This window comes from Heterocephalus glaber, unplaced genomic scaffold, assembly GCF_053883595.1.
Source record: "Heterocephalus glaber isolate CG9 unplaced genomic scaffold, H.glaber_assembly_v1.0 deba00001613, whole genome shotgun sequence".
Lineage (NCBI taxonomy): Eukaryota > Metazoa > Chordata > Mammalia > Rodentia > Bathyergidae > Heterocephalus > Heterocephalus glaber.
The window spans coordinates 7,924,126-7,950,181 of record NW_028258384.1 but is presented as its reverse complement, the minus strand read 5'-3'; the positions used below and the strand labels follow the sequence as shown (position 1 = coordinate 7,950,181).

General features: G+C 34.9%; 1 protein-coding gene and 1 pseudogene across 5 annotated transcripts; one reads left to right on the top strand and one right to left on the bottom strand.

Annotated features, from left to right (window-relative positions):
• The first annotated feature begins 280 nt into the window (after positions 1-280).
• LOC101706839 (uncharacterized) lies at positions 281-8,113 on the top strand. 5 transcript variants are annotated; one of them, XM_087196620.1, is made up of 5 exons: positions 281-531; positions 2,366-2,395; positions 2,963-2,992; positions 4,282-4,358; positions 6,497-8,113. In XM_087196620.1, the coding sequence occupies exon 5, from the start codon at positions 6,663-6,665 to the stop codon at positions 7,143-7,145; it is 483 nt and encodes a 160-aa protein (XP_087052746.1). In that variant the 5' UTR covers positions 281-531; positions 2,366-2,395; positions 2,963-2,992; positions 4,282-4,358; positions 6,497-6,662; the 3' UTR covers positions 7,146-8,113. The 5 variants fall into 5 exon arrangements, 4 of the variants coding, with proteins under 4 accessions (XP_087052746.1, XP_087052743.1, XP_021102173.1 ...); XM_087196617.1 differs by having other exon boundaries at positions 4,282-4,377; XR_002390128.2 differs by lacking the exon at positions 281-531 and adding an exon at positions 585-1,402 and having other exon boundaries at positions 4,282-4,377.
• Positions 8,114-25,357: 17,244 nt separating this feature from the next.
• LOC101707097 (gluconokinase pseudogene) lies at positions 25,358-25,833 on the bottom strand (annotated as a pseudogene).
• Between the last annotated feature and the right edge of the window lie 223 nt (positions 25,834-26,056).

Below are 26,056 nucleotides of genomic sequence, written 5' to 3'. Positions count from 1 at the left end.
GCTTTGGAGACTGGAGAAAGCAACCGTTGTGGCCTTCGCCTGTCATTACAACGTAAAAGAAAAGAGAAAGACCGAGATAGCTCTGGTTTTCTTGCAATTGTGTGTGAGTACTATGCGCCTACAAATTCCACATGCTTCTCTACCCCACAGCGGGTCAGAATAGGCAGAGTACAAGGGCTTTGGGCAGGTCCGCAGGCCACACCTCCACAGCCTGCTCTCCTTATTGGCTTAACTGCCTGTCACTCCAAGCTAGCTCCAACTCCGTATAACTATTCACGTAGTTTGGTTGCGTCTTGGCGTGTTTAATGTTGCCAATAAACGAAAGGCTTTTCTTTCTTTCTTTCTTTCTTTCTTTCTTTCTTTCTTTCTTTCATTCATTCATTTTTTTTCAAGAGTACAAGTCCTGCTGCAGTTAGTTCATTGAAGAACCTAGTTGGTTCTCCAAGAGATCAAGGAAGGACTGCTTTCGTCTTTTTTTCTGTTCACTATTAAGCTGTCCTGTAGAGAGTTGTAATAATGCCCAAAAGAAAGGTAAGTGAAATGGGGATTTAGAAAGGAGATTAGCTGCTGAAACCCTTATTTCCTAAGGCAGAGATTTAAAAAAAAAAATTTAGACTTCTAAATTGATTCTGTGATGTACTGAGTAGACGGGAAGGGAAAAGCACAGAGCAATTGATTTAAGTCTTAGGATGGTCTCCCATTTAACTGGTAGTTCACTTTTGGTGTGTTTTGTTTAAGGCGAAAAATTGCTTTAGAGATGTCTCCATGCTTAATTACAAACACCCATAGGGCTGTGCTGTCGTTTCCTACCCCACCCCCTTCCTCCTCTTACTCTATTGGAGAACTCTTCTCCCAGCCACGCTTTCCGCGGAGCCAGGTTCCTCCTCTGCCTCCTGCTTTTCTCCAGCCACCGTCTCGTTTTGGGAAAGCGAAAGCCGTAGCTTTCTCCAGTCTTCCCTCCCTCCCTCTTTTCCTTCCTTCCTTCCTTCCTTCCTTCCTTCCTTCCTTCCTTCCTTCCTTCCTTCCTTCCTCCCTCCCACCCTTCCTTTCTTCCTTGCTTTCTTGCTTCCTCCCTCCTTTTTTTTTTTTATTCCCTCCTCCACTTCTTGTCATGCCAGATGCCTATGAAATGGTAATATGGTGCCATTAGGCGGCTCAGACTTCAAACTGTCTTAGAAAAGGGAAAAATTTGCCTCTGTAAGTAGAAACTAGAGTTGAGAGACTTGGCTCTCTCGGAGCTCTAGCTAAAGGTGGAAAGGTGATAAGGGTCCCATCCTATAAACTATTGTTAATGTTTGGAGACAGCGGGGGATTTGTTGCCTTTATACATACAGAATTGCTTTGACTTATTCAAGGACTACAGTTCTGCAACCCTCACTTCAAAATTTCTGGCATCTCTTAGGTGGGAAATAAGTTCGAGTTCGTTGTTTTTGTGAGTATATGTGTTTTTGGTTTGTTTGTTTCCTGAATCTCCTATAAGTGAAATAGAAAGTAGTTTCATTGCTTGGTAAGACCATAAAATATTATACCAATGTAAAGTATTATGATTGTTTACATATTATTTGTATTAACCTGTCTTTCTTCCCTAGTTCTAAAACATAGAAACCAGGCTGAAATTCCCCAATGCTCTAGAGCTATGAGTTTGAACCGTGCAATAGTTTGATATTTCCCAGGATGTAGGGTTACTCAGATATGGAAAGCAATCATTTCTAATCACCACCCCCCTTTCTGAGGTTCCTGCCTCTGTGCTTTCCTAGGCTTGTGCAATGGATCTTGCTATTTTACCTCGCTGACAACAATCTTGTAGCAGGTAGTAGTGGAAAGTTTTTAAATCTGCAGTCAACTTCTCAGAATAAAGCATTGATGTTATAACAAAAAGGTTCTTCCTTCAAAGCACTGTGGGAAATTGTAGTTCTTGTATGTGGAATGTGAGAAAGAATCAATAAAGAGGGTCTTATAGGTACAATTGCATAGCAAACATAAATGAAGAGAGGGAAATTACATGAAGCTTTACCTTCATTTGGCCAGTCCCCACCTTTTGTTTTGTCTCTTAACACAGTACAGCATGTGTATTTCAAAATGAAAATGGTTTTTAAGAGATGTTATTTACACAAAATGATGAAATTGGTTATCAATTGTGGAAACCTATGTCTTGAGCATACACTTGCAAACCAGTGTACACTTACACTTTAGTAGACAGCAGAAGGTATCATAACTTCTGGGAAGTAACAAATAACTATGTGATTGAGAACCCAGGAAAAAGTCATAATCAGCAATATTGCAACTATTCTCCATGGGCAATATTTTCTAATCTATTTTATTATATTGATGACCTTATTTCTCTGTTCTTTTCTCCTCTTTATAGGCTGCAGGTCAAGGTGACATAAGGCAAGAGGTGAGTGTCTTTAGTTTTAGAATTTGTCTGGGAAAAAATCCACTTGTTTTATGAATTTCAGACACATGAACAGCTAAAAAAGATACTTGCTGGTTTATTTGGACCATATGAGTTCCAAAATGGGAGGTCAGTGGACTCTTTCATAAATGTAGTAGTAACAAAAAGTACAAGCTTTTCAGAATTTAGGATCTCATGCTTGTTAAGATCCCAAGAAATCATGTTTTTAAGTAATAAATAAATACAGAAATAAAATTTAAAATTTGTTCTGCCAGTTGTCAAGAAGGGCCTGTATTTTCATTTTAAAATATTTTTCCTGCTAATGGCCATTGTGTTTAGCCTACAATGGAAGCTTACTTCATCATTATTTTTTTCCTTAGCATAGGAAGGGTCCAGAGGAGGGCACAATGAAAATTTATATTTCTACAATGTTATTTGCTAAACAGGTTAACGATTGTTGCTTTAATAAAAATATTTATGTACTGTTATACCAAATATTTTTACCACAATAAATATAATTCTAGTTTTGTGTATTCATAATTTTCTTACCTGATTTTTTTTCACTTATAGCCAAAGAGAAGATCAGCTAGACTGTTTGCGGTAAGTAGCTTTTTATAAAAGAAGCACATACATTGTGAAATATTTAAAATTTAAAGAATTTTGAATAAAACTATATTTAACATTAGTTTTATTTTGAAGTTTAAAGAAAAATAGTTCACGCTAAGGAAATATTTTTTGCTAGTGTTCATTTCTAAACCACGTTTATTTTAATTAAGAGGTTGGATTTAATTGTCAGGGTTTTTTCATCAATTATAATATATTTTTCTCTCCCTCTTTTTTCCATGACTCAATATTTTTTGATGCAGGTACCTGTGCTCATTGTGCCAGAGTTGAAACCTCAAAGAATATCAACTCCAAGGGCAAAAATTAGATTTCTAACGTTGAGAGAAAATTGTGATTTTTAAGAAATATTTTTGAAGAGGCATACATGTGAAAAGTTTGCATTATTTTTTGTTCAATTAGTAATATAATATGTTGCACCATATAATATGTATAAACACTTCAGGTGGAGAATGGTTTTGGGATTCTTCACCATTTTTCAGCATATTGTGTAAAGATAAAACACCATTTTAGTCAAATAGAACCATTAAATGTACATGCCTTTGATATTTCATAGTTACAGTACTGATATTCCTGAGAAAACAAAGGGTACAAAGTGAAGTAACTAAAGTAGTGTTTTGTAATAATAGTAGTAACTAACATGATAATAATGTGCACTTTGCCTGGTGCTTTCACATATGTTCATTTTGAATGGACACAATTGCTTTTATACAGATTTCTATTCTCTGATGATGCTGTGGCTAAAGGCATGTTAAAAATAGAAATAGCATCAATATTAAGTTCACTGTTAATTGCTTCATATATAAGGATATTTTAAGGTTTGATGGAATTTTTTTAAATCATGAAAGGCTAAAGCTATAAGACATTAGAAATCATATAAACCAATTGTTGCATAGTTTCAAATTTGGAAACTGTTGTCATGTTTACAAAACTTTGAAACCTTTGATTAAAGGATATTGTTAAGACTAGGGCTAATGAACTATTAGTAATAGTTGATTTACTAATAGTAAATAAAACCAGAAAAGAGCATTTATTTTTTATTTTTTTCTTGTGCTATAGTAGTCTACATCTATGTTAAAACAACTATAATCATAGAACTTTTTTCTACAAATTCTACTTCCAATTTTAAGAAGGGTACACACATAAATACACACTTATAATAACAAAAGCATGATAATAAAGTATGTATGATGAATTTATAAAATTTTTTCTCTATTGTACTTTTCAGTGAAATTAAATTGTTAAATACAGTTTATTTTCTTTTCAAGGAGAAAGTAAGACTGGAGGTGTATCTCAGTGATAGAGAATTTACCTAGCACACATGTGTGTCTGAATTGGATCCCCAGTAAGTGCTGAGGCAAAAGGTAGGGATAGATTAAAACAGTATGTAATCATAGACTTTAAAAGTTATTTACTTTTCTTAGCTCCCTGTCTCATTTGTTTAAAAAGCAATAACGGCATTTTAGAGTTTTTAATCAAATTTCACATCCATTTTCACATTTATCTTTCATAAATTCTGTGTGTAATAGGTGATATTACCTTTTTTCCATATATAAATAAGACAACTTCAAAGAGTTTTATGCTTTTGCTTAAAATCATATCACATAAGTGGCATATCCACAATTCAAACACAGGCTTTCTGGCCTCTTTTCAATAGTCTTGCTACTATATGCACACTTATGCAAAGAGCTTTCTTGGAAAAGCAGTCATGATTCATGACATTTTAAAACTTGTAAAGAGAAAGATTGAGGCACCTATATTCCATGGTGATCTCTTAAATATAACTAAATTAGTGCTGCCTCTCTAATATAGTATTTCTCCTAATTACTATCAATGGAAGCATTACAATTAACAAAACCCTGTTGCTAATTATTAGGCTAGATAGAGATAAATGGGCACTCTCTCATCAGAAAGAATAAATTTATCAGAGTAATCTGATACTGGCAATTGGCCTTTGTTGGTCACTTGTTAGCATTCTAAGCAGGTGATTCTCCTATACACCCAGCAGCGTAAAAACAAACATTTGATTTACATCAGGGGAGCACAGCTCTTTTTACATGCTGCTTTAATGCTTTAAAATAAAACTAAAAGTGTTATGTTAATTTTTAATGAAAGTTGATAAATGATTTTGGCCATTTAATCAAAGAAACAGGTGTACTGTGTATTCATTGTTATTCTTTTTGTGTTGCTGAACAGAAAATGAAGATCAAAAATGACATGACAAAAAGAAACATAGATTCAAATGCAAAAATATTAGCTGAAATCAAGCAAGAAGTTGTTAAAGAACACTGCAACAATAAAAATGCTGAAAGGCTTGTTTGAGACAGGGTCTTGCTTTGTAGTTTAAGCTGTCCCTGAATACCCCAGGCTGGGCTCAAACTTGCAGTGATCCTCCTGCCTCAGTCTCCTGAGTGCTGGGATTATAGGCATGTGCCACTAAGCCTGGCTTTGAGGTATCTTTTAATAATAGATACAAAAGAAGGAAATTTTATTTGACTTTTAGTTTAAAATTTGAGAAATATTAAATGAATGGTAATTCTTTGTATGAATTCAAAGACAAAAGAAAATGCTTTTTATTTTTTGAAAAAATAAAACAAAATTTGATAATAAAATAAGTGAATAACAGTGTATTATTATCTTCAATGTATTTTCATAGAGTAAAAGATATAGACAAAAAAGATAAAGAAGAAACAGATAACACAAAACTTTTTAATGAAGAAAATAGTTTTAAAATATGAGAAATATGAGAAAATTATAGATACCTCCAGTGAGAGCAGAGAGTTAGCATTGCTATTGCTCCAATAATGTCATGATAATGAGTTATTACTAACATAATGAACCACTTTTAAATATAGGCCGATCTTTCACTGATGTTATTGACATACAGGATATTTGTAAATTCTTTTTCCTAAATACATAATTCTTTTATTTATAGATAGCAAAATAAAACACCGTATGAATGTTTAAGTAGGTTTTGCTTTGAATATTTAATGCATAGTGCATTTTTAAGTATTTTAGTAAAATACTGAAAATGGGATATATTACTATATAGAATCAAATCTAAAACACTTAATAAGTGATGTTATGATATTTGGTGTAAGATTTTTAAATAAATTTTATGAAAAGGGCTAATTTCCCCATTTATGGTAACAATGTATTATTTTCCCAATGCATGCTTGTATACCTGTTACTGAGAATTTCTGACATAGAATAACCTTATGTCATCTTTTATGTATTTATTTTGTGCTTAATCATATTTCTGATGAAAATTATTTATATAAATAAGTTTTCCTGAACTTATTGTTACATATATCTCTGTGTGAATGTTTGTGTAGAAAGAGATGTGTTAATCTTATTTCTTCAAATATTTTCCTTGTTATGTTATTGTCTACAACAAAATTACTTTCTTATAAGAGTGGCATTAATTAAATATGTAAGAAAAGCAATTCTAAAATTGCAATTATTTTTTCATGACACATGTAGGCACTAGCTCTTAAAAAAGAAATTAAGGAAATAAAAGATGAAAAAATGATGACACTAGAAAAGAGGGAGGAGAAAAGAAAGAAGCAGTGACAGCAGAAGAAAGACAAGATGTAAAAGATCAGAAAAACAAGGAAGATCAAAGTAAAGAAGAGAAAGAAGATGAAACATGAGGTCAAGAGGGAAAAGAGGACAAAGAAATAAGAAAGGAGAAGATGGAGAAAGGGAAGATTACCAAAATGAAAAAAGAGATCAAGAGGATGAAGATGGAGAAGGGAAAAAAGAGGAAAAACATGGAAAAGAAAAAGGAGGTGATGAAAATGACGATGAAAAAGAGAAAGGAGGTGGGAAAGAGAAGGAAGATGGAAAAAAGGATAAAGATGGAAAAGAGAAAGGAGATAAAGAAAAGAAATATGAAAAAGAGAGACATGGACAGGAAGATGAAGTTGGAAATGCAGAAGAAGATGGAAAGGAAAAAGAAAAAGATGGAAAAGAGGCAGAAGGAAAAGACAAAGAAGATGTAAAAGAACATGGAAGAAGAGATGAGAAAGATATGAGAGATAAAGAGAAAGATGAAAACAAACCTGAAGTTGGAAATGAAGCTGAAATAGAAGTTGAAAAAGATAGAAAAGAGAGTCTGAATATTGTTTAAAACTGCCCTATATAGTTTCATAATACATTTGGTAAAATGTAGCTTCATGCAATATTAAAAGAGATAAATACTTTATCACATATTTTATAAGCACTACTTTTCTGACATTTCACGTCACATACTTTTTATTAGTCACAAAATGCCTAACATGAAATTGAATCTAAAAATTTATGACAATAGTAGTGGAATATATAATAAATATGCTTTCAAATTTGTCAGTGAATTTTGCTTTCTGTATATTCTGTTTCAATCTTTGAACTTGAATTATATATATATGAATATATGAGTGATAGAATACAGAATGATAGTTTCACAATGTAGGGGATTTTCAAAAGAAAAAGTTTCATGCAACATTCTTATGGTTCTCTAAATCACTTGTACAAAGAAGGCAAACCATTTTCATTTAATGCTATGAGTTAGCAGTGTGTTTCCTAAGTATAATTTTACTAATAACATTGAAAAATATAAAATTGTAATTTTGTTTTTCAAAGAAATACAAACATTTATTTCAGAAAGCTAGTTTCAATTGTATGTGTTTGTGAAGTTTTCCTACAATGCACAATTTTTTACTGGATGTATCTTAATTAAAAAGACTCTTCAAAGATGATTGTAGTTTGTTATATCTCAAAACTGTGTCTAGTGAAACATTATAACTCTAAATTTTTATATTGTGATGTTCATGACAGCATATAAAATTTTTCATTGAGATACAATTATCATAATATTCTCTACTTTAGTAATTTCTAAGGGTGAAGTTCATTGTTTTTAGTATGTTCATAATGCTTTGCAATCATCACATCTGTCTACTTCCAGAGCATTTTCATCACTCAAATAAAAAGCAAAAGTACTCATGAATAGTTTCTCCTTTTTCTCATCAACTACACACCACCCTCCATTATCTGCCAATGATTTCAAGTTCTGTGAAATTGCCAAATTTGAATAGTTCAAATAAATAGAATCATGAAATATGTGTTTGTGGCCTTTTGTGCTTGGCTTCTTTACCTTGGCATAATGTTTTCAGGTTCATCCTTGTCATAACCTGTCATTACTTCATTCCTTTTTGTGGTTGAATAATAGTTCATCTCATCAAAATAACCCATTTTATTTTTTGATGGACATTTGGACTTCTACATTTTGTCAGTTATGAATAATGTTGCTATGAACATTCATGTACATGTTTTTCATTTCTCCTGAGTATATATCTAGTAGTGAAATTACTGGATCTAGTAGTAATTATGTGTTTAACGTTTTGAGAGACTTCCAGACTTTTTCAAAATTGCTTCAACATTTCATATCTCCATCAGCAATGTATGAAAATACTGATTTTTCCATATCTTTGCCAATACTTTTTATTGTCTGACTTTTATTAAATATATTTCACTAGCGTGATTTAGGTGGTTTTGATTTGCTTTTTCCTAATAATGTTGATCATCTGTCTATATGCTTGTTGTCTATTTTTTATATGTATGTGGAGGAATACCTATTTAAATCTTTTGACAATTTACTAATCACATTGTCTTTTTAGCATTGAGTTATAAGGAATGTATTTGTAATAGAAATAAGTCTATTATCAGACAGATGGCGTGCAAAAATATTTCCCCATTCTCTTTTTCATTTTAGTAGTGTCCTTTGATGCACAAAAATTTGATTTTGATGAGGATCAATTCATCTGTTTCTTTTGTATCTTATGATTTTGGTAGCATATCTAAAAATTTCACCAAACTCCCAGTCACAAAGATGTACACGTACATTTTCTTCTAAGAGTTTTATATTTGTCTCTCATCCGTTTTGTGTTAATTTGTATATATATGAAGTAGGAGTCCAACCTCATTCATATACATGGGGTATCTATTTTTTCAAAATTTGTTCTTTCTGCTTTGAATGCTAATGGCAAATGTGATAATGAATAGAACACAAATATGTAGGTTTATTTCTGGATTCTGAATTGTATACCATTGATCTGTAACATTATATCCATATCATACATTTGATTACATATACAGCACTGTCAGTTTTGACATCAGACTTTGTCAGTCTTTCAGTTCATCAGTCCTGTGCAATTGTATATGAATTTTATGATCAGCTTGTCTACTTCTACAAAGAAAAAATGTGGTTGGAGTTTTGGTAGAGATCACAAGGAATATGAAATCTGTCTGGGAAAGACTGCCATATTAACAATACTGAATCTTCCAATCCATGAAAAAAGAATGTGTCTTTTTATTTAGGTTCTCCTTAATTTCTTTCAGCAATATTTAGTAGTTTTCAGCATATAACTGTTCCACCACTTTCTTGGTTAAATTTGTGTTTTATTCTCTCTGATTCTCTATAAATATAATGATTATCATGATTTCTATTTCAGATTTTTCATTGTTGGTGTATAGAAATGACACTGATATTTATATTGATCTTGTATCATCAAATGTTGTTGAATTGCTTTATTTGCTCTACTAGACATTGGGCAGATTCTTTGGGATTTTCATTTTACAAAATCATGTCATATAGAAGCTAATGTATAGCTCAGAGCACTTGCCTAGCATGAGCAAAGTCCTTGGTTCAATCCTTATTACCGCTCCCCAGAAAAGTCATCTGTAAACAGAGTTTTATTTTTCCCTTTCCAGTTTCTTTTTTTTGCATAATTGCCTTGGATTTAAAAAGACTTAACAAATACTAAGAATGCAAAACTAAACACACAAAATGCAGAAAGTACAATTTTCAAGGCATAAGCCTCTACCACTACAATTCCTAGGGATGGGAAGTCTGTTGCCATTTTGCAGCCTGTACCAAAATAAAATATAATGTTACGGTATTCAAAACCTCCCTTAAAGAGCTGTTTATCCTTCTAGGAAACTTTTCTAGATCCCTTGCTTCCTAGATACATTCTACAACCACAGAGAATGCACTGTCATAACATCAAACACAGTCATTGGTCACTTAAACAACTTAATCACCTTCATTTTCTTATTTTTTTAAATAACAGCTTTATTGAACTAAAATTTACATACTACACAGTTTACAAACTTGAAGTGTATGATTCTGCAGATTTTGTCATATTAACAGAGTTGAACAACCATCACTACAATCAAATTTAGATTATTTTTGTTATCCCCAAAGAAAACATTCTACCCACAAGCTATTATCTCCAAATCCCTTCCACCTAAACTAGGCAAATACTGAGTTACTCTCTATCTTCATAAATTTTGCTTTTGTGGGAATTTAATTTTTTATTTAAAATAGATCATGCTTTTAGCAACAATGAAGATTTTATATACCCAAAGAAAGGGAAATCCTACAAAGTGAGCTCTCACAACATATTGGAGCTAAATAAGAAACCAATATCAGAAACATACTTAGTGTCTTGGTTACATTTCTCATTGATAAGAGACAATACTAAACACCCAAAATTCAAGAGGAAAGATTTATTTTCACTCACAATTTGTGGAGGTTTAAGTTCATAGTTGGCTGACTCCAAGGCCAGGTGGCATGGCAGAGGAGAAACAGTTCATGGGAGGTAGAAGACAGCAGTAGAGTAGCATTCTACTAGAAGCAAGGGACAAGTGACCACATTAGCCCTCTTTCTGTCCTTTATATTTTATCCAGGCTATCCGTCCTAAAGAACACCATTAAGCTTACCCAGAACTATACCAAACCAATCAGTGGACTAATTTAGTAATCACACACCCTTAATCCCAACATCACACACTTAATCTCAGCATCACACACTGTAGATCCAGCTACCTTTGAAAAGCCCCACATACAACAGCATGAGAATTGGGTGGGGCAATCAGACACATTCCACCCCTGGTACCCCAAAACTCATGCACATCCCTTCATGCAACAGGCATTTAATACATCTCTAAGAGTTTTCAAAATTCTGCCAGTTTCATTATTGCTGAAATGTTCAAGTCCAAGTCTCCTCTGAGATGTAAGGCAAACTATTAGCTGTAAACACTTGTAAAACTGAAAAGAAAGTTAAAAACTTTCAACATACAATTGTACAAGATAAACTTTACCATTTCAAAATGTACAAATAGGGGAATATAAAGGAATGGGATTAAAGCAAATACATAATGGACCAGGGCCAACATTGCCTTGTAGTTCCATGTCCAGCATCCAAGGCAATCTGTGGCAAGATGTGAACTCCAAAGGGCTTGGGCGGCTCCATTGCTATGGCACTGCTAGTGGTATTAGCTCCCAGGGCTTTTCTTTTGGGCCAACCCTGCTCCTTTCTTACAGTCTTCCTCAGATGATCTACGTTCCTGGCTTCTCCAAACTTTTGGAGTCTCCACTGCAACTTCAGCTTTACTCTCTCAGCTTCATACACTGCCCTCTGTGGGGCAAACTGCTTGGCTTCCGAGGCCTTCATCTGAAATCTGGGTGGAAGCCTTCCTGATCCCACAACTCTTGCATTCTGCATGTACCTAAAACCAACACCACATGGATGCTGGTAGGTCTGATGCCAGCTGGAGCAATAGCTAGGCTTCCTTATCTCTTGGCTGTGTGGACTTAGTACCTGGATTGCTGAGCACTCTGAACCCAATCCCAAGGAAAAAGTTCTCTAGGATGCAACCATTCTGGAACATGGTGTTCTGGTGTGCTCTTCTCAAAACAAATTATTTTACCCTTGCAACTTTTTGATGCTGCAAGGGCTGGAGTCCTGCTGTGTCTTGTGATGCCCTCTAACCATTTTTTTCATTCTCCTTCTCCTTCTTGGCAAACAAGTTCACCTCTACTCTAACTTTGTGGTACACAGCTTTACTGGATCTTCCTTCCTGACAAAACTCATCATATTTTAAATAATCCTGCTGTGTCTTTACTCTCATTTCTCAACATAGACCTGGCTAAAAGCCTCCAACAGTAGCCATGCCACTGCCTCAACCTTAAGCCATCTTGAAATTTCTTCTGCAAGATTAATTTGTACACTGCTCTTAATCTCAGCCTCAAGCAAAATCACAAAATACAAGCAAAATGCTGACAAACTTTCTGCCAAGGCATAAGACATATCATCTAGAGTCTAATTGCCAATGCAGAGACAAGAGTCCACCCAGATTGCATCACTAAGTGAGCATAGATCCCAGTGAGAAGCCTGCCTGGACCAGAGCTGCACAAGTGCCCACAGATCCCAGTCAGGACCCCACCCAAACCCCAGCGCTTGGGCTCACAGGCCCCAACCAAAGGCCTGGCTGGAAAAAAGCTGCACAGGTGCACAAGCAATAGCCAGAGGCCCAGCCAGATATCCTTGGTAAATGCATGCAAATCCAAGTGAGAAGCCTGCTTAGACACTAGCTACTCAGGTGCACAGTCCCCAACCAAAGCCTCTCCCACACAAAAGCTATGAAGAGGCATGCTCAGATACCATCCCAAGTGTGCACAGACACAGCCAGAACCCCACACAGAAAACAAGGCAGCACAGGGATCCAGAAGTCCACCATTCTGAACCCAGGAATTGGTGCAATGGTGAGCAGCCGAGAAAAGGCCTCTCTGAGGCTTGCTGAGAATTGAAGACCACTGGGCAAGCAAAAGTTGCCTCAAAAAAACATAGCAAGCCGCATCTGTTGAAATGAGAAAACATGTAAACAAGTCTCAAAACCACACTTCCACATCACCTAAGGCAACCCCACAGGGCAGCAAAATGGAACAATCTGATACTCAACCACCTGGACCCTCTGAACTGGCAACAAAAGAGGATCTGGAAGAAAAGAAATCAGAAATAATTTCTCAAATAACAGCAGAGATTGTGCCCATAGTACAAGACATGATTAATAAATTTAGAGAGGACACAGATAAAAAAATAGAGGAGCTGAGGAACATGATGGAATCCCAACATAGGAAACAAATGGAATCCATAAAACAAATGCAAACAAAATTCCAGGAGATTAAAAACTCCACTGGTAGTTTAAACAGCAGAATGAGCCAATGTGAGGACAGAATATCAGATATAGAAGACAGGATTGCAATTAGTGACCAGGAAATGAAAAATTTCTTTAAAATAGTAAGGGGCCATGAAAAATCAATCCAGCAGCTGCTACATGATGCAATGAATAATAATATATGACTGATCAAAGTCAATGAAGAAGCACAAGAGATTGCAAACAACATAAAAAACTGTTCACAAAGGTAATGGCAGAAAACTTCTCAAATAGGGGAAAATAACTTGACATAGAGATAAGTGAGGCATATAGGACCCCAACTAGCCATGATAAAAAATATCTACAACTAGGCATATAATAAATATTCCAGAAACCCAACAGAAGAACAAAATTCTGCAATCAGTTAGAGAAAAGAAACAAATCACATACAAAGGAAAGTCCATCAGAATCACAGCAGACTTCTCAGCACAAACCCTCAAGGCAAGAAGAGCCTGGAGTGAAATATTTCAATACCTAAAAGAAAACAACCTATAACCCAGATTGATGAACCCTGAAAATTTCAAAATTGATGGAGAAATAAGGTACTTTCACGACAAAGAGCTCCTGAGGAACTTCATGAACACCAAACCAGCACTCCAAAATTTTTAAACAATATTCTAGTCAAAGACAATGAGGATCCCCATGAAACCCAGCAGAGTGAATCCATCAGGCATGACAAGATATTAAATGCAAAAAGGGAAAATTCCAGAAAAAAAATAGCCATGACAAGGATAAGTCAATACATATAACTTATAACCATCAATGTTAATGGTCTGAATAAACAAATTAAAGAAAATAGACTGGAAGAATGGGTTAAGAAGCAAGATCCAACAATATGCTGCATAAAAGAAACACACTTAATTCAAAAAGAAACTCATAGTCTGAATGTTAAAAGATGGAAAACAATACTCCATGTGACAGGAACCTGAATAAAAGCAGGAGTAGCTATCCTATTTGCAGATCAAATAGATTTCAAACCAATACTAATAAAGAAAGAAAAAGAAGGACACTACATCCTTGTAAAGGAAACAATCCAAGAGGAAGAAATGAAATCATAAATATATATGTACCAAATGCTAGTCCACTCAACTATATAAAGTAAATACTAACAGACATGGAAAATCAAATAAGCACTAATACAACATTAGTCGGTGACCTCAATACCCCACTGTCACAAATAGATCAACTAGACAAAAAAATGAACAATGAAGTGCTAGATCTCAAACTTGAATAAATGGACTGAACAGATGTTTACACAGTGTTCCACCCCACAAAATCCTAATACACATTCATTTCAGCCACACACAGGTCATTCTCCAAAATAGACCACATACTAGTTCATACAACATGTTTAAGAAAATGCAAAGAAATTCTAGTTATCCCATGTATATTATCAAACCAGTGTGCAATGAAATTGGAGTTCAATAGCAAAAGAAACCACAAGAATTTTCTAATCAATGGAAATTGAACAACTTCTGAATAACCAATAGGTCCCAGAGCAAATTAAAGAAGAAATCAGAGTATTGACAATTCAACAACAATGTCAATACAACATATCAGAATCTATGGGACACAATGGAAGTAGTCTTATGACAGAAATTCATAGCAGTGACTACTCATGTTAGGAAAACAGATCGAGCTCAAATAAATAACCTGCTGCTGAACTTAAAGCTTCTAGAAAAAATAAGCAGGACAAATCCAAAGCTCATACAAGGGATGAAATTATAAAGATCAGAGCAGAAATCAATGCAATAGAGACTGAGAATGATAGAAAAAAATCATGAAGCAAAGAGTTGGTACTTCAAAAGAATAAGGAAAATTGACAAACCCTTTTCCAACCTTATCAAAAAAAGGAAAGAAAAGACCCAAATCCATGCAATTAGGAATGGAAAAGGTGAAATTACAATGGACACAGCAGAAATTCAGAGGATCATCAATAGCTACTTTGAGAACCTATACACCAATAAGATGGAAAACACAGAAGAGATGGATAGATTCCTAGATACATATGAATTACCAAAGTTGAGCAAAGAAGACCTAAAAATTCTAAACAACAGTATCAATCAATTAAATTGAAAATATAATTAAAACCTTACCAACTAAGAAAAGACTGGGCCCTGATGGCTTCACTACTGAATTCTATAAGATGTTTAGAGAAGAAATATTGCCACTGTTGCTCAAATTCTTCAATGAAGGTGCTGGGGATTTAGCTTAGTGGCACTGGTGCCTGCCTCATAGGTGCAAGTTCATAATTTTGATCCCCAGTAGAAAAAAAATAATAAAAACTTCTTCAATTAAATTGAAAGGAAGAAATATTCCCAAATTCATTCCTGGAAGCAAGCATCACCTTAATCCCAAAAGCAGAGAAAGACACAACTGAAAAAAGACCAAACTCCCTAATGAACATAGATACAAAAATTCTCAACAAGATACTGGCAAACAGAATGTAGATCATCATGAAGATCATACACCCTGACCAAGTGGAATTCATCCCGGGGATGCAGGGATATTTCAACATGAGCAAATCTGTTAATGTAATACAATATATTAATAGAGACAAAGACCAAAACTATATGATCATCTCAATGGATACAGAAAAACCATTTGAAAAAATACAACACACATAATAAAAACCCTACAAAAAGTTGGAATAGATGGGTTCTATCTCAACCTGAGAAAAGTCATTTATGAAATATCAACAGACAACATCATACTAAATGGTCAAAAACTGAAATCCTTCACACCAAATTAAGGAACAAGTCAAGGATGTCCACTATCACCACTCTTGTTCAATATAGTTTTGGAAACATTAGCCATAGCAATTAGACAAGAGAAAGAAATAAAAGGAATAAAGATAGGAAACAAAGAAGTCCAATTGTCATTATTTGCAGACAACATGATATTCTATATAGAAGACCCCAAGAACACCAGCAAAAGGCTTCTAGACTTAATAACCAAATTCATTAGAGTAGCTGGATACAAAGTCAACACACACATCTCAATAGCTTTCCTGTACACAAACAACAGACTCCCTGAAAAAGGAACTGGAGAAACAACTTCTTTCACAATAGCATCCAAAAATTGAAATCCTTAAGAATCAACCTAATGAAAGAAATCAAATACCTTTACTCTGAAAACTATAGCACTCTGGAAAAAGGGATCAAAGAGGATATCAGAAAATGGAAAGACATCCCTTGCTCCTGGGTAGGAAGAACCAATATAGTGAAAATGGCCATAATTCCAAAACTGTTACAGACATTCAATGTAATCCCAATTGAAATTCCAACAGCATACTTCACAGATCTTGAGAAAACAATCCAAAAATTCATTTGAATCAAGAAGAGACCTAGAGTAACAAAAGGAATTCTAGACAACAAAGAGAAGGTAGAGGGTATCACAATCTCGAAACTACACTACAAAGCTATTGTGATAAAAACAGCATGATACTGACAAAGAAACAGACTGAGGACGAGTGGAACAGATTAGAAGATGCAGAAACAACTCCAGACACACTCAGCCACCTCATCTTTGGCAAAGGATCCAAACACCTTCAGTGGAGGAAAGATAGTCTCTTTAATAAATGGTGCTGGAAAAATTGGATTTCAACTTGCCAAAGATTAAAACTAGATCTATATCTCTCACCATGCACTAAACTAAAATAAAAATGGATTAATTTAAATATTAAAACAGAAACACTAAATTTGCTGGAAGAGAGGTTTGGTAGAACTCTTGAAGACACTGGAGTAGGAAAAAATTTCATGAACAAAATCTGTTTCATGTGAACTAGCACAAAGAATCAAGTAGTATTTCTTCTTATTAAAAAGCTGCTGCACTGCAAGAGAAACCACTAACCATGTGAGGAGACAACCCACAATGTAGGAAAAAGTTTTTACCAGCTGTTCCTCAGACAAAGGTATACTATCTAGACTATATAAAGAACTTAAAAAAATCAGAACTCCCAAATACTAAGATTCAATCCAAAAATGGGCATCTGAAATGAACAGACATTTCTCAGACAAAGAAGTAGAAATAGCAAATAAACATAAAAAAAAGTGGTCAACATCACTGGTCATTTGAGAGATGCAAATGAAATCAAAGCTGAGATTCGACCTCACTCCAGAAAGAATGGCTGCTAACAAGATATCAGCCAATAACAAATGCTTGTGGGATTGTGGAGAAAAAAGAACACTTTTCCACTGTTGTTGGGAGTGTAGATTGGTGCAAACACTTTGTAAATTAGTGTGGAGATACCTTAAAAAACTAGGACTGGAAGTCCCATCTGATCCAGCTATTCCCCTGCTAGATATCTTCCCAAAAGAATTATAGCTCAGCAATATATGTGCACTCATTTTCATAGTGGGACAGTTTATAATAGCTAAAATTTGGAAACAGCGCATTGCCAATCAACCAGAGACTGGATAAAAAGATGTGGGTTTTTAAAAATAAATGGAGTACTATTCAGCCATAAAGAATGAGAAACTAGAGACATTTATAGCTAAATGTATGCACATTGAGGCCTTACTCTTAAGTGAAATAACACACATGTATAATACCAAATAGTTTCTGTGGTGTGAGAAACTGAAAGTGTAAATAAGGATCAAAATGCATAATAGATAATGTGAAATAGGAAGAAAAGGTCCCACTGAAGAATTCCTGAGGTATTCCCTATTTTGGTTTGTTAAAATAAACTACTATTAACACCTTTATTAAATATTTTTGGATGATCATAGGTTTTTATTTCTTTAAGGAAAGAGCTTTAAAAAGCTATTAGCTAGATAGTATGTTTAACTTTTTTTCCCTTCTTTTTGGTACTGAAAATTGAAACCAGGGCTTTCCTACATCTCCAGCCCTCATTCACTCATTCATATTTTTTAGACAGGGTCTCACTGAGTCACTAAATTGGCCAGGTGGGGCAAGAACTTGAAATTCTCCTAGCTCAGGCTCTCAGAGTGCTGAGATTACAGATGTGCACCAAGAAACTGCCAAACTTCATTCCAGAGTGTCTTTACCATTTCACCTTTTCATCAGCTAAGAAGAAATGATCCACTTTCTTTGCATATTTCCAACCATTTGATGTCATTATTTGTTTTTAAATTTTAACTAGCCTGTTAGATGTGTAGTGATATCTTATTGTAATTTTTATTTTTATTATCCTTCTGGGTAATGATGTTGAACATCTCTTAATGTACTCATTTCACATATGCATGTTTTTAGTGAAATGTCTCTGTGTTTTTGCCAATTTTTAATTAGATTAGAATGTTAAATTTTACCTTTGTTTCCTTATAGAAGTCATTATGTGTCCAAGATACAATTATATTGATAGATGTGTGGTTTGCAAAAGTTTCTTCCCAGTCTATAGCTTATGTTTTTCTTTTAAAGCCATCTACAACAAACCAACAACAATCATGATACTGGGCCGGGGATTTAGCTCAGTGGTTCTGGCGCCTGCCTCGCAAGAACAAGGGCCCGAGCTCTATCCCTGGTACCAAAAAAAAAGAGGCTATCTTTGGGCTGGGGATTTAGCTCAGTGGTTTCACTGCCTGCTGTGCAAGCGCAAGGACCTGAGTTCGATCTCCGGTACCAAAAAAAACCCAAAACAACAAAAAACAATCATCATACTAAGTGGACAAAAAACTGAAAGCTATCACTCTCAAATCAGGAACAAAACAAGGATGCCCACTGTCACCACTCTTGTTCAATATAGTTCTGGAAACACTAGCCAGAGCAATTAGACAAAAGGAAGAAATAAAAGGAATAAGGATAGGAAAGGAAGAAGTTAAATTATCATTATTTACAGATGACATGATACTCTACATAGAAGACCCCCAAAACTCCACCACAATATTTCTAGACTTGATAAACAAACGCAGTAGTGTAGTTTGATACAAAGTCAACACTCAAAAATCAATAGCCTTCCTGTACACAAATAACGAACTCATTGATAAAGAAATTAGAGAAATAACCCTTTTCACAATAGCTTCCAAAAAACTGAAATATCTAGGAATCAATCTTACAAAGAAATTAAAAGACCTCTACATTGAAAATAACAGTACTCTGAAAAAGGAGATCATAGAGGATATCAGAAAATGGAAAGATATCCTTTGTTATTGGATAGGAAGAACCAATATAGTAAAAATGGCCATACTTCCAAAAATGGTATACAGATTTAGTGCAATCCCAATCAAAATTCCAACACCATATGTCACAGAATCAGAAAAAATAAAGTTAAAATTCATTTGGAACCAGAAAAGACCTAGAATACCAAAAGCAATTCTGGGCAACAAAGGAAAGGCAGGGGGTGTCACTATCCATGACCTGAAATTATACTACACATCTGCTGTGATAAAAACAGCATGGTACTTACAAAGACTTTGTTTCCATTTTTTCCTTTTCTCACATTAATTCCATCCCCTTCTTTCCTTTCCCCTACCCCTCCCAATTCCCCTTCCCCTTTGCACCTTTTTTCCTATTTCACATTATTATGCATTTTGATTCTTATTTACACTTAATAGAGAGGGGTGGAGGGATTGAAGTGGGCAGAGGAATGGGGAAAAAGTAAGAATTGAGATATATTATGTAACGCTAAAAATCTCCAATGATGAATGTCATTATATTGTATACCTAAAATGTACCAATAAAATTTATTTTTAAAAAATCCATCATGGTACTGGCAAAGGAACACACCTGAGAATCAATGGAACAGAACTAGAAAATGCAGAAACAACTCCAGACATACTCAGCCACCTAATCTTTGACAAAGGAGTGAAACACCTTCACTGGAAGAAAGACTCTTTTTCCTCATAAATTATTTTATTGGTACATTTTAGGTATACAATACATTTACTTTCATCATTGGGAACTTGTACCTTTACATTATGTATTTTGGTTCTTGTTTATTCCCCATTTCCCTTCCTTCCCTTCACCCCCCCACCCCTCCCTATTTGCAAAGGGTTTTTTTCCATTTTTTTCTCATATTTTTCCTTTCCCTTCATTCCCTTCCCCTACTGCTCCCACTTCCTCTACTTCTTTGGACCTTTTCTTCCTATTTCACATTATCAATTATTCATTTTAATCCTTATTTACACTTTCAGTTTCTCATACCAGAGAAACTATTCAGTATTTACACGTGTGCCCTATTTATTTCACTTGAGTGTGTTCTCAATGTGCATCTATTTATATTATATTTATATTTATAAATGTCTCTAATTCTTATTCTAATATTCTCATATTCATAAATGTCTCTAATTTCTCATTCTTTATGGCTGAGTAGTACTCAATTTATAAAAAATAAACACATTTTCTTTATCCAGTCTCCAGTTGATGGGCACTTGGGCTTTTTCTAAGCTTTAGCTGTTACACACTGTGCTGCTATAAACATGGGTACACATATACCGCTGTGCAATGATTCTTTTAAATCTTTTGGGAAGATACCCAGAAGAGGAATAGCTAGGTCAAATTGTACCTCTAATCCTAGTTTTTTGAGGTACCTCCATATTGATTTCCACAGTGGTTGCACCAGTCTGCACTCCCACCATCAATGGAGAAGGGTTCCTTTCTCCCCACAACCCCTCCAACATTTGTTATTGGTTGATTTCTTGATAGCAACCATTCAGAAAAATAGCCTCTTTAATAAATGGTGCTAGAAATACTGGCTTTCCACATGTCAGAGATTGAAACTAGATACATATCTTTGGGATTGTAAGTAGACCCATATGTGTTCACCTAAAATTGAAATAGATCAAAGATCTAAATATTAAAACAGAAACACTAAATCTGCTGGAAGAGAGAATAGGTAGAAAGCTTCTGGATATAGGAGTAAGTAAAGACTTCATTAACAAATCCCAGACCACACAGGAAATACTACAAAAAATAAAACCTGGGACATCATCTTATTAAAAGCTTTTGCACAGCAAGAGAAACCACCAACAGAGTGAAGAGACAACCCACCAAGTGGGAGAAAATTTTACCAGCTATTCATCAAAGAATTATTATCTAGTATATATAACAAACTAAAAAAATTCAGACCCCCCCCCAAATTTAAAGACCCAATCCAAAAATAGGCATCTGAAATGAAAACACACTTCTCAGATGAAGAAGTAGAAACAACAAAAAATAAATGAAAAAACGTTCAACATCACTGGTCATTTGTGAAATTCAAATGAAAACAATGGTGATTCCATCTCATTCCAGAAAGATTGGCTGATATCAAGAAATCAACCAACAACAAAGGCTGGAGGGGCTGTAGGAAAAAGGAATCCTTCTCTACTATTGGTGGAAGTGTAGACTGATGCAACCACTGTAGAAATCAGTGTGGAGGTTTTTCAAAAAACTAAAACTAAAGGTTAAATTTGACCCAGCTATTCCTCTTCTTGGTATCTTCCCAAAGGAATTAAAAGCATCATACCAAAGAGATACATGCACACCCATGTTTATAGTGGTACATTTTGTAATACCTAAATCTTGGAAACAGCCCAAATGCCCATCAACTAATGAATGGATAAAGAGGATGTGGGGTTTTTATTATACAATGGAGTACTACTCTGCCATAAAGAAGGATAAGATTTAGACATTTATAACTAAATGGATGAACCTTGAGCCCATACTCTTAAGTGAAATAAATTGGACACACATCTTTAAACACTGAATTGTTTCTCTGGTGTGAGAAACTGAAAGTGAAAATAAGAACTTAAATGTATAATAGATATTGGGAAATGGGAAGAAAATGTTCAAATGCAAAGGGGAATAAGTTATGAAGGAAGGAGAAAGGAAGAAAAAGAGTAAAAAGTGTAAATAAGAAAAAATGGAAACAAAGCTTTTGTAGATAGGGAAGGGAGGGGGCTTCAGGGGAGACTGAGAAAAATGGGTGAGATATACCATATACAGGTGCAAATTCTCTGTGATTAGTGTTATCATTATGTATGCCTAAAGTGTACAAGTAAATGTTGTGCAATAAAAAAGTATGATGAAGTTGAATTTATCAATTTATGGACTCTGCTTTGGTCTAAGTACTCCTTCTGTCTTGATGACTATAGCAATGTTGTAAATGTTAACATCATAGAGAGTGAATACTCCCCTTTCTTTGTTCCTTAAAAACTGTTTTAATTATCAGAATTGTTTTATCTTTCATATATGGTTTAGACTAAACTTCTCAATAAAACCTTTCTGGCGTTTCAACATGCATTACATTAAACCTACAGATAAGTTTGTGAAAAATATCTTTACTGTGTTTATTTTTCTATCCATGAATATAAATGATCTCTCCATTTATCTCTTTTAAACTACATTAAGGCATTATCATTTATTACAAATATTATTCTTTGCAGTTACTTCCTACAATCTTCTCCCAATAACTGAAACTTTATTATTTTGGTTTGTTGAGCATTTTTTTATTGTTTTCTTGCTACGGAATTTTTTTTGTTTTCCTTATGTGTTTTAGATATTATCTTCTTAATTGAAGGAACTGTATGATTTCTTCTTTAATTTCCTCTGTGACACATTGGTTATTCAGAAGTGTGTTGTTCAATTTCCACGTGTTTATGAAATTTTTCAAGTTTCTTTTGCTATGGATCTCCAATTTCATCACACTATGGTCTGATAATATACAGGGGATAATGTAAATTCCTTTGCACTTACTTTAACATGTTCTATGTGTGAGTATGTGGTCTATTTTGGAGAACAGCCCATGTGCAGCTGAGAAGAATGTGTATTCTGACTTTGTGGGGTGGAACACTCTGTAAACATCTGTTAAGTTCATTTGTTTAAGAGTTCGATTGAGTTCTAGTATTTCAATACTTATTTTCGTCTAGTTGATCTATCTATTTGTGACAGTGGGGTGTTGAGGTCCCCCACTACAATTTGCATCTTCTCTTAGGTTGTTAGACAGTGCCATTTATGTGAGGTAAGAACCTTCAGTATCTGTGACCATTTTGGACCTATTACAGGTCATTTTGGGTCATTGTCTGGTCATCAGTGCTGTTTGGAATGAGGTGTGAGAAGAGATTCATAGGTAGAAAAAAATTTTAAGCATTTGTTTTGGTTTGGAATACTCATTTATTTTATTTTTCTTGAGTAATCTTTCCTTTGCTTTTATTTCTTTTACCATTCCCTTCTTATAACTACCTTTATTCTAGGATGAGCAGCAAGATTTCAGTATCTTCTAGATTTATGTAAGCCATTTGGCTTACATGCTTCAAGTCATTCTGAGGCTTCTTTGTGAGCCAATATAGAGTTGAAGGTTCTTGAAACATTTGTTGACAAAACCTATTTTGAATTAAGAGTTTTTAAGAGGATAGAAACACTAGTGGTGTGTTTGAGGAGCTTTGTTGTAAATTGCTGCAAAATGAAAGCACTTGTGCTACTTTGCAGCACACTAGAAATTTTTAGTTACCTGTCTCTTAGAAAAGAATGCTTTCAGTGTTATATAAAATGGCTGTATAACTGAAAACTCACTCGATTTCAGGGAAATGTCCTTTGTTGTATTGATATCTTTATTCTGTTCTACTACAGTTTTTAAAAGTCTGGTCAAGATGCACTAAATATTTTCATAATTCAATAATGAGTCATTACCTTTATTTTGAAAAACACAACACTAGTGCATAGCTGTCTTGCACAACACACCATTTTGAAGAAGGCTCTAACACTTAGGCAAGCTACTGTATTTAATTTCTTTGTCATCAATTTTCAGAATGGAGTTGTACCAGATCAGTGATTCTTAATCTTGGCTGCACATTAGAAATATTTGGAGAACCTTTAGATATATTTATGTTCAGATACACAGAGACACACACACCCACACACACACACAATTAATTTCTTTCTTTCTTTTTTTTTGCTCCTGGGGATCAAACTCAGGACCTTGCACTTGTGAGGCAGGCAGCATCACCACTGAGCTAAATCCGCAGCCTAAAATTTCTTTTTTAAAATTAAGTTTATTGGTACATTTATGTATATATTATGATCACATTCATCATTGGGAACTTGTGCCTGTAATGATATATCTTGGTTCTTATTGTTTCCCATTCCCCTTCCCTCCTTCCAATCTCTCCACCATTCCTTATTTACAAAAGTTTTGTTTTCATTTTTTTCTTGTTTTCTCATTTTTTCTCTTCTTTCCTTTCTCCCACCCTCCTCCCTAGTTCCCCTTTCTCTTTAAACATTTTCTTCCCATTTCACAATATCTGTTATACACTTTGGTCCTCATTTACACTTTCAGTTTCTCACACCAGAGAAACAATTTGGTATTTACATGTGTGTATCTGACTTATTTCACTTAAGAGTATGGTCTCAAAGGGCTGGGGATTTAGCTCAGTGGTTCTGCTGCCTGCCTTGCAAGCACAAGGTCCCGAGTTTGGTCCCCAATACCAAAAAGAAAAAGAGTATGGTCTCAAGGTGTGCATCCATTTAGTTCTAACTATCTTATATTTATCTTTATGGCTGAGTAGTACTCCTTTAAAAAAACCACATCTTTATCCATTCTTTGGTTGGTGAGCATTTGGGCTGTTTCCAAGATTTAGCTATTACAAAGTGTGCCACTATAAACATGGGTGTACATATATCTCTGTGATATGATGCTCTTAATTCTTTTTTTTTCAAAAAAATTCTACCTTTTAATTAGCAGTTATGTAATTTTCTATTTAAATTATACCCACATGCATGACACAGCTGCTCAGCAGAGACTGTGTTGATTGTGAATTAACAAAATTTTAGCCAAAAGGCAAGAAACTCGGTTTTGCTGCTAATGGACATATTTATCTTAGGTTGTTGGGAGAGCTGGACAAACCTTGCTTGTTCTGCTATTAATGGCTTTCGGGACATCAGCTTGAGAGCTGCTGCTGCTAGGAGCCATAGCTCAGGGACAGAGAGAGGTTAGCAGAGTGTGGTGTGAAATGACTTGCTGGTAAGTGGCTGATTCTGTGCATTCTTGCTTCTGATATCAACTTCTAGGGGATGCCAAAGACAGCCAAGTTTCATTTATTATAAACATACAGTCATGAAAGAGAATGTTCTAAACAAGGGAATGATTTCCAGCATGGATTTAAAATTTCCTGTAATTATTTGATTACATCACAGATCCATTTCAACTTCAATTTTAGCTTGACTTTTCAATTTCCTTCCCTCTTCTCCCCATAATGCCAAGTACATCACAAATTCCTACAGATCCACTTAAGCAAGTGTATCTTAACACACTGTGGTTTGTGTACTTTAAGAATTTAGAATACAGCATGGGCAAGAAGACTCAAGCAAGATTTGGAGTGGGACAGAGATTTATGCCTGTTTCTGTTCTAGCCCACTGACAGGAAATTATTTTCACTTCATTTTCAGAGTTTTCATAACTGTAGTAATGATCTCTGAAAGTTTTTTTTCCACACTGATTTGGATCAAGTTTTCTGGAGCTGTCAGGGGATCCAGAGTATTAAACTGGGACTTCAATTACTCAGGAGGCATGAAATGTCCTTTCCTTTGGTGTAGGCATCCAGAGATGAACTCAAATGAGCCGCTCAGAGGGACCACCAAGAGCTACACCTTGGCCAGATTTTCTTCATTTGACTCCCTGCATTTCAGAGATGCACTACCTTTTCCTCTTATTAGGATGTCTCTGTACATTTTCTTTAGAGCTGTGCAGGCTAGAAATACACACTCTCCTGATGCTACATCTCTTAGTAAAATGTCATGCAAGTTGCAAAGCCATGGACTCCTTCCTGATCAGTCAGCAGTATCCCCTTTCCCATCTTCACTCGGTTCTCCTCTGGGTGGTAGTCATCTACATCATAGAATTTCCAGCCAAGTCTCCCCTACAACTCAAGCTCATCACTAGCAGTACACCAGATGCAGCCATGCTCCCACCAGCTCCACCTGGCACCTTCTGGGGCACAGGTAGTGCTTCCCAGCTGATGCTTTTAATTCTTTTGGGGAAATACCAAGAAGAGGAATAGCTTGGTCAAATAGAACCTTTAGATTTAGTTTTTTTGAGAATCTCCACACTGATTTCCACAGTGGTTGCACCAG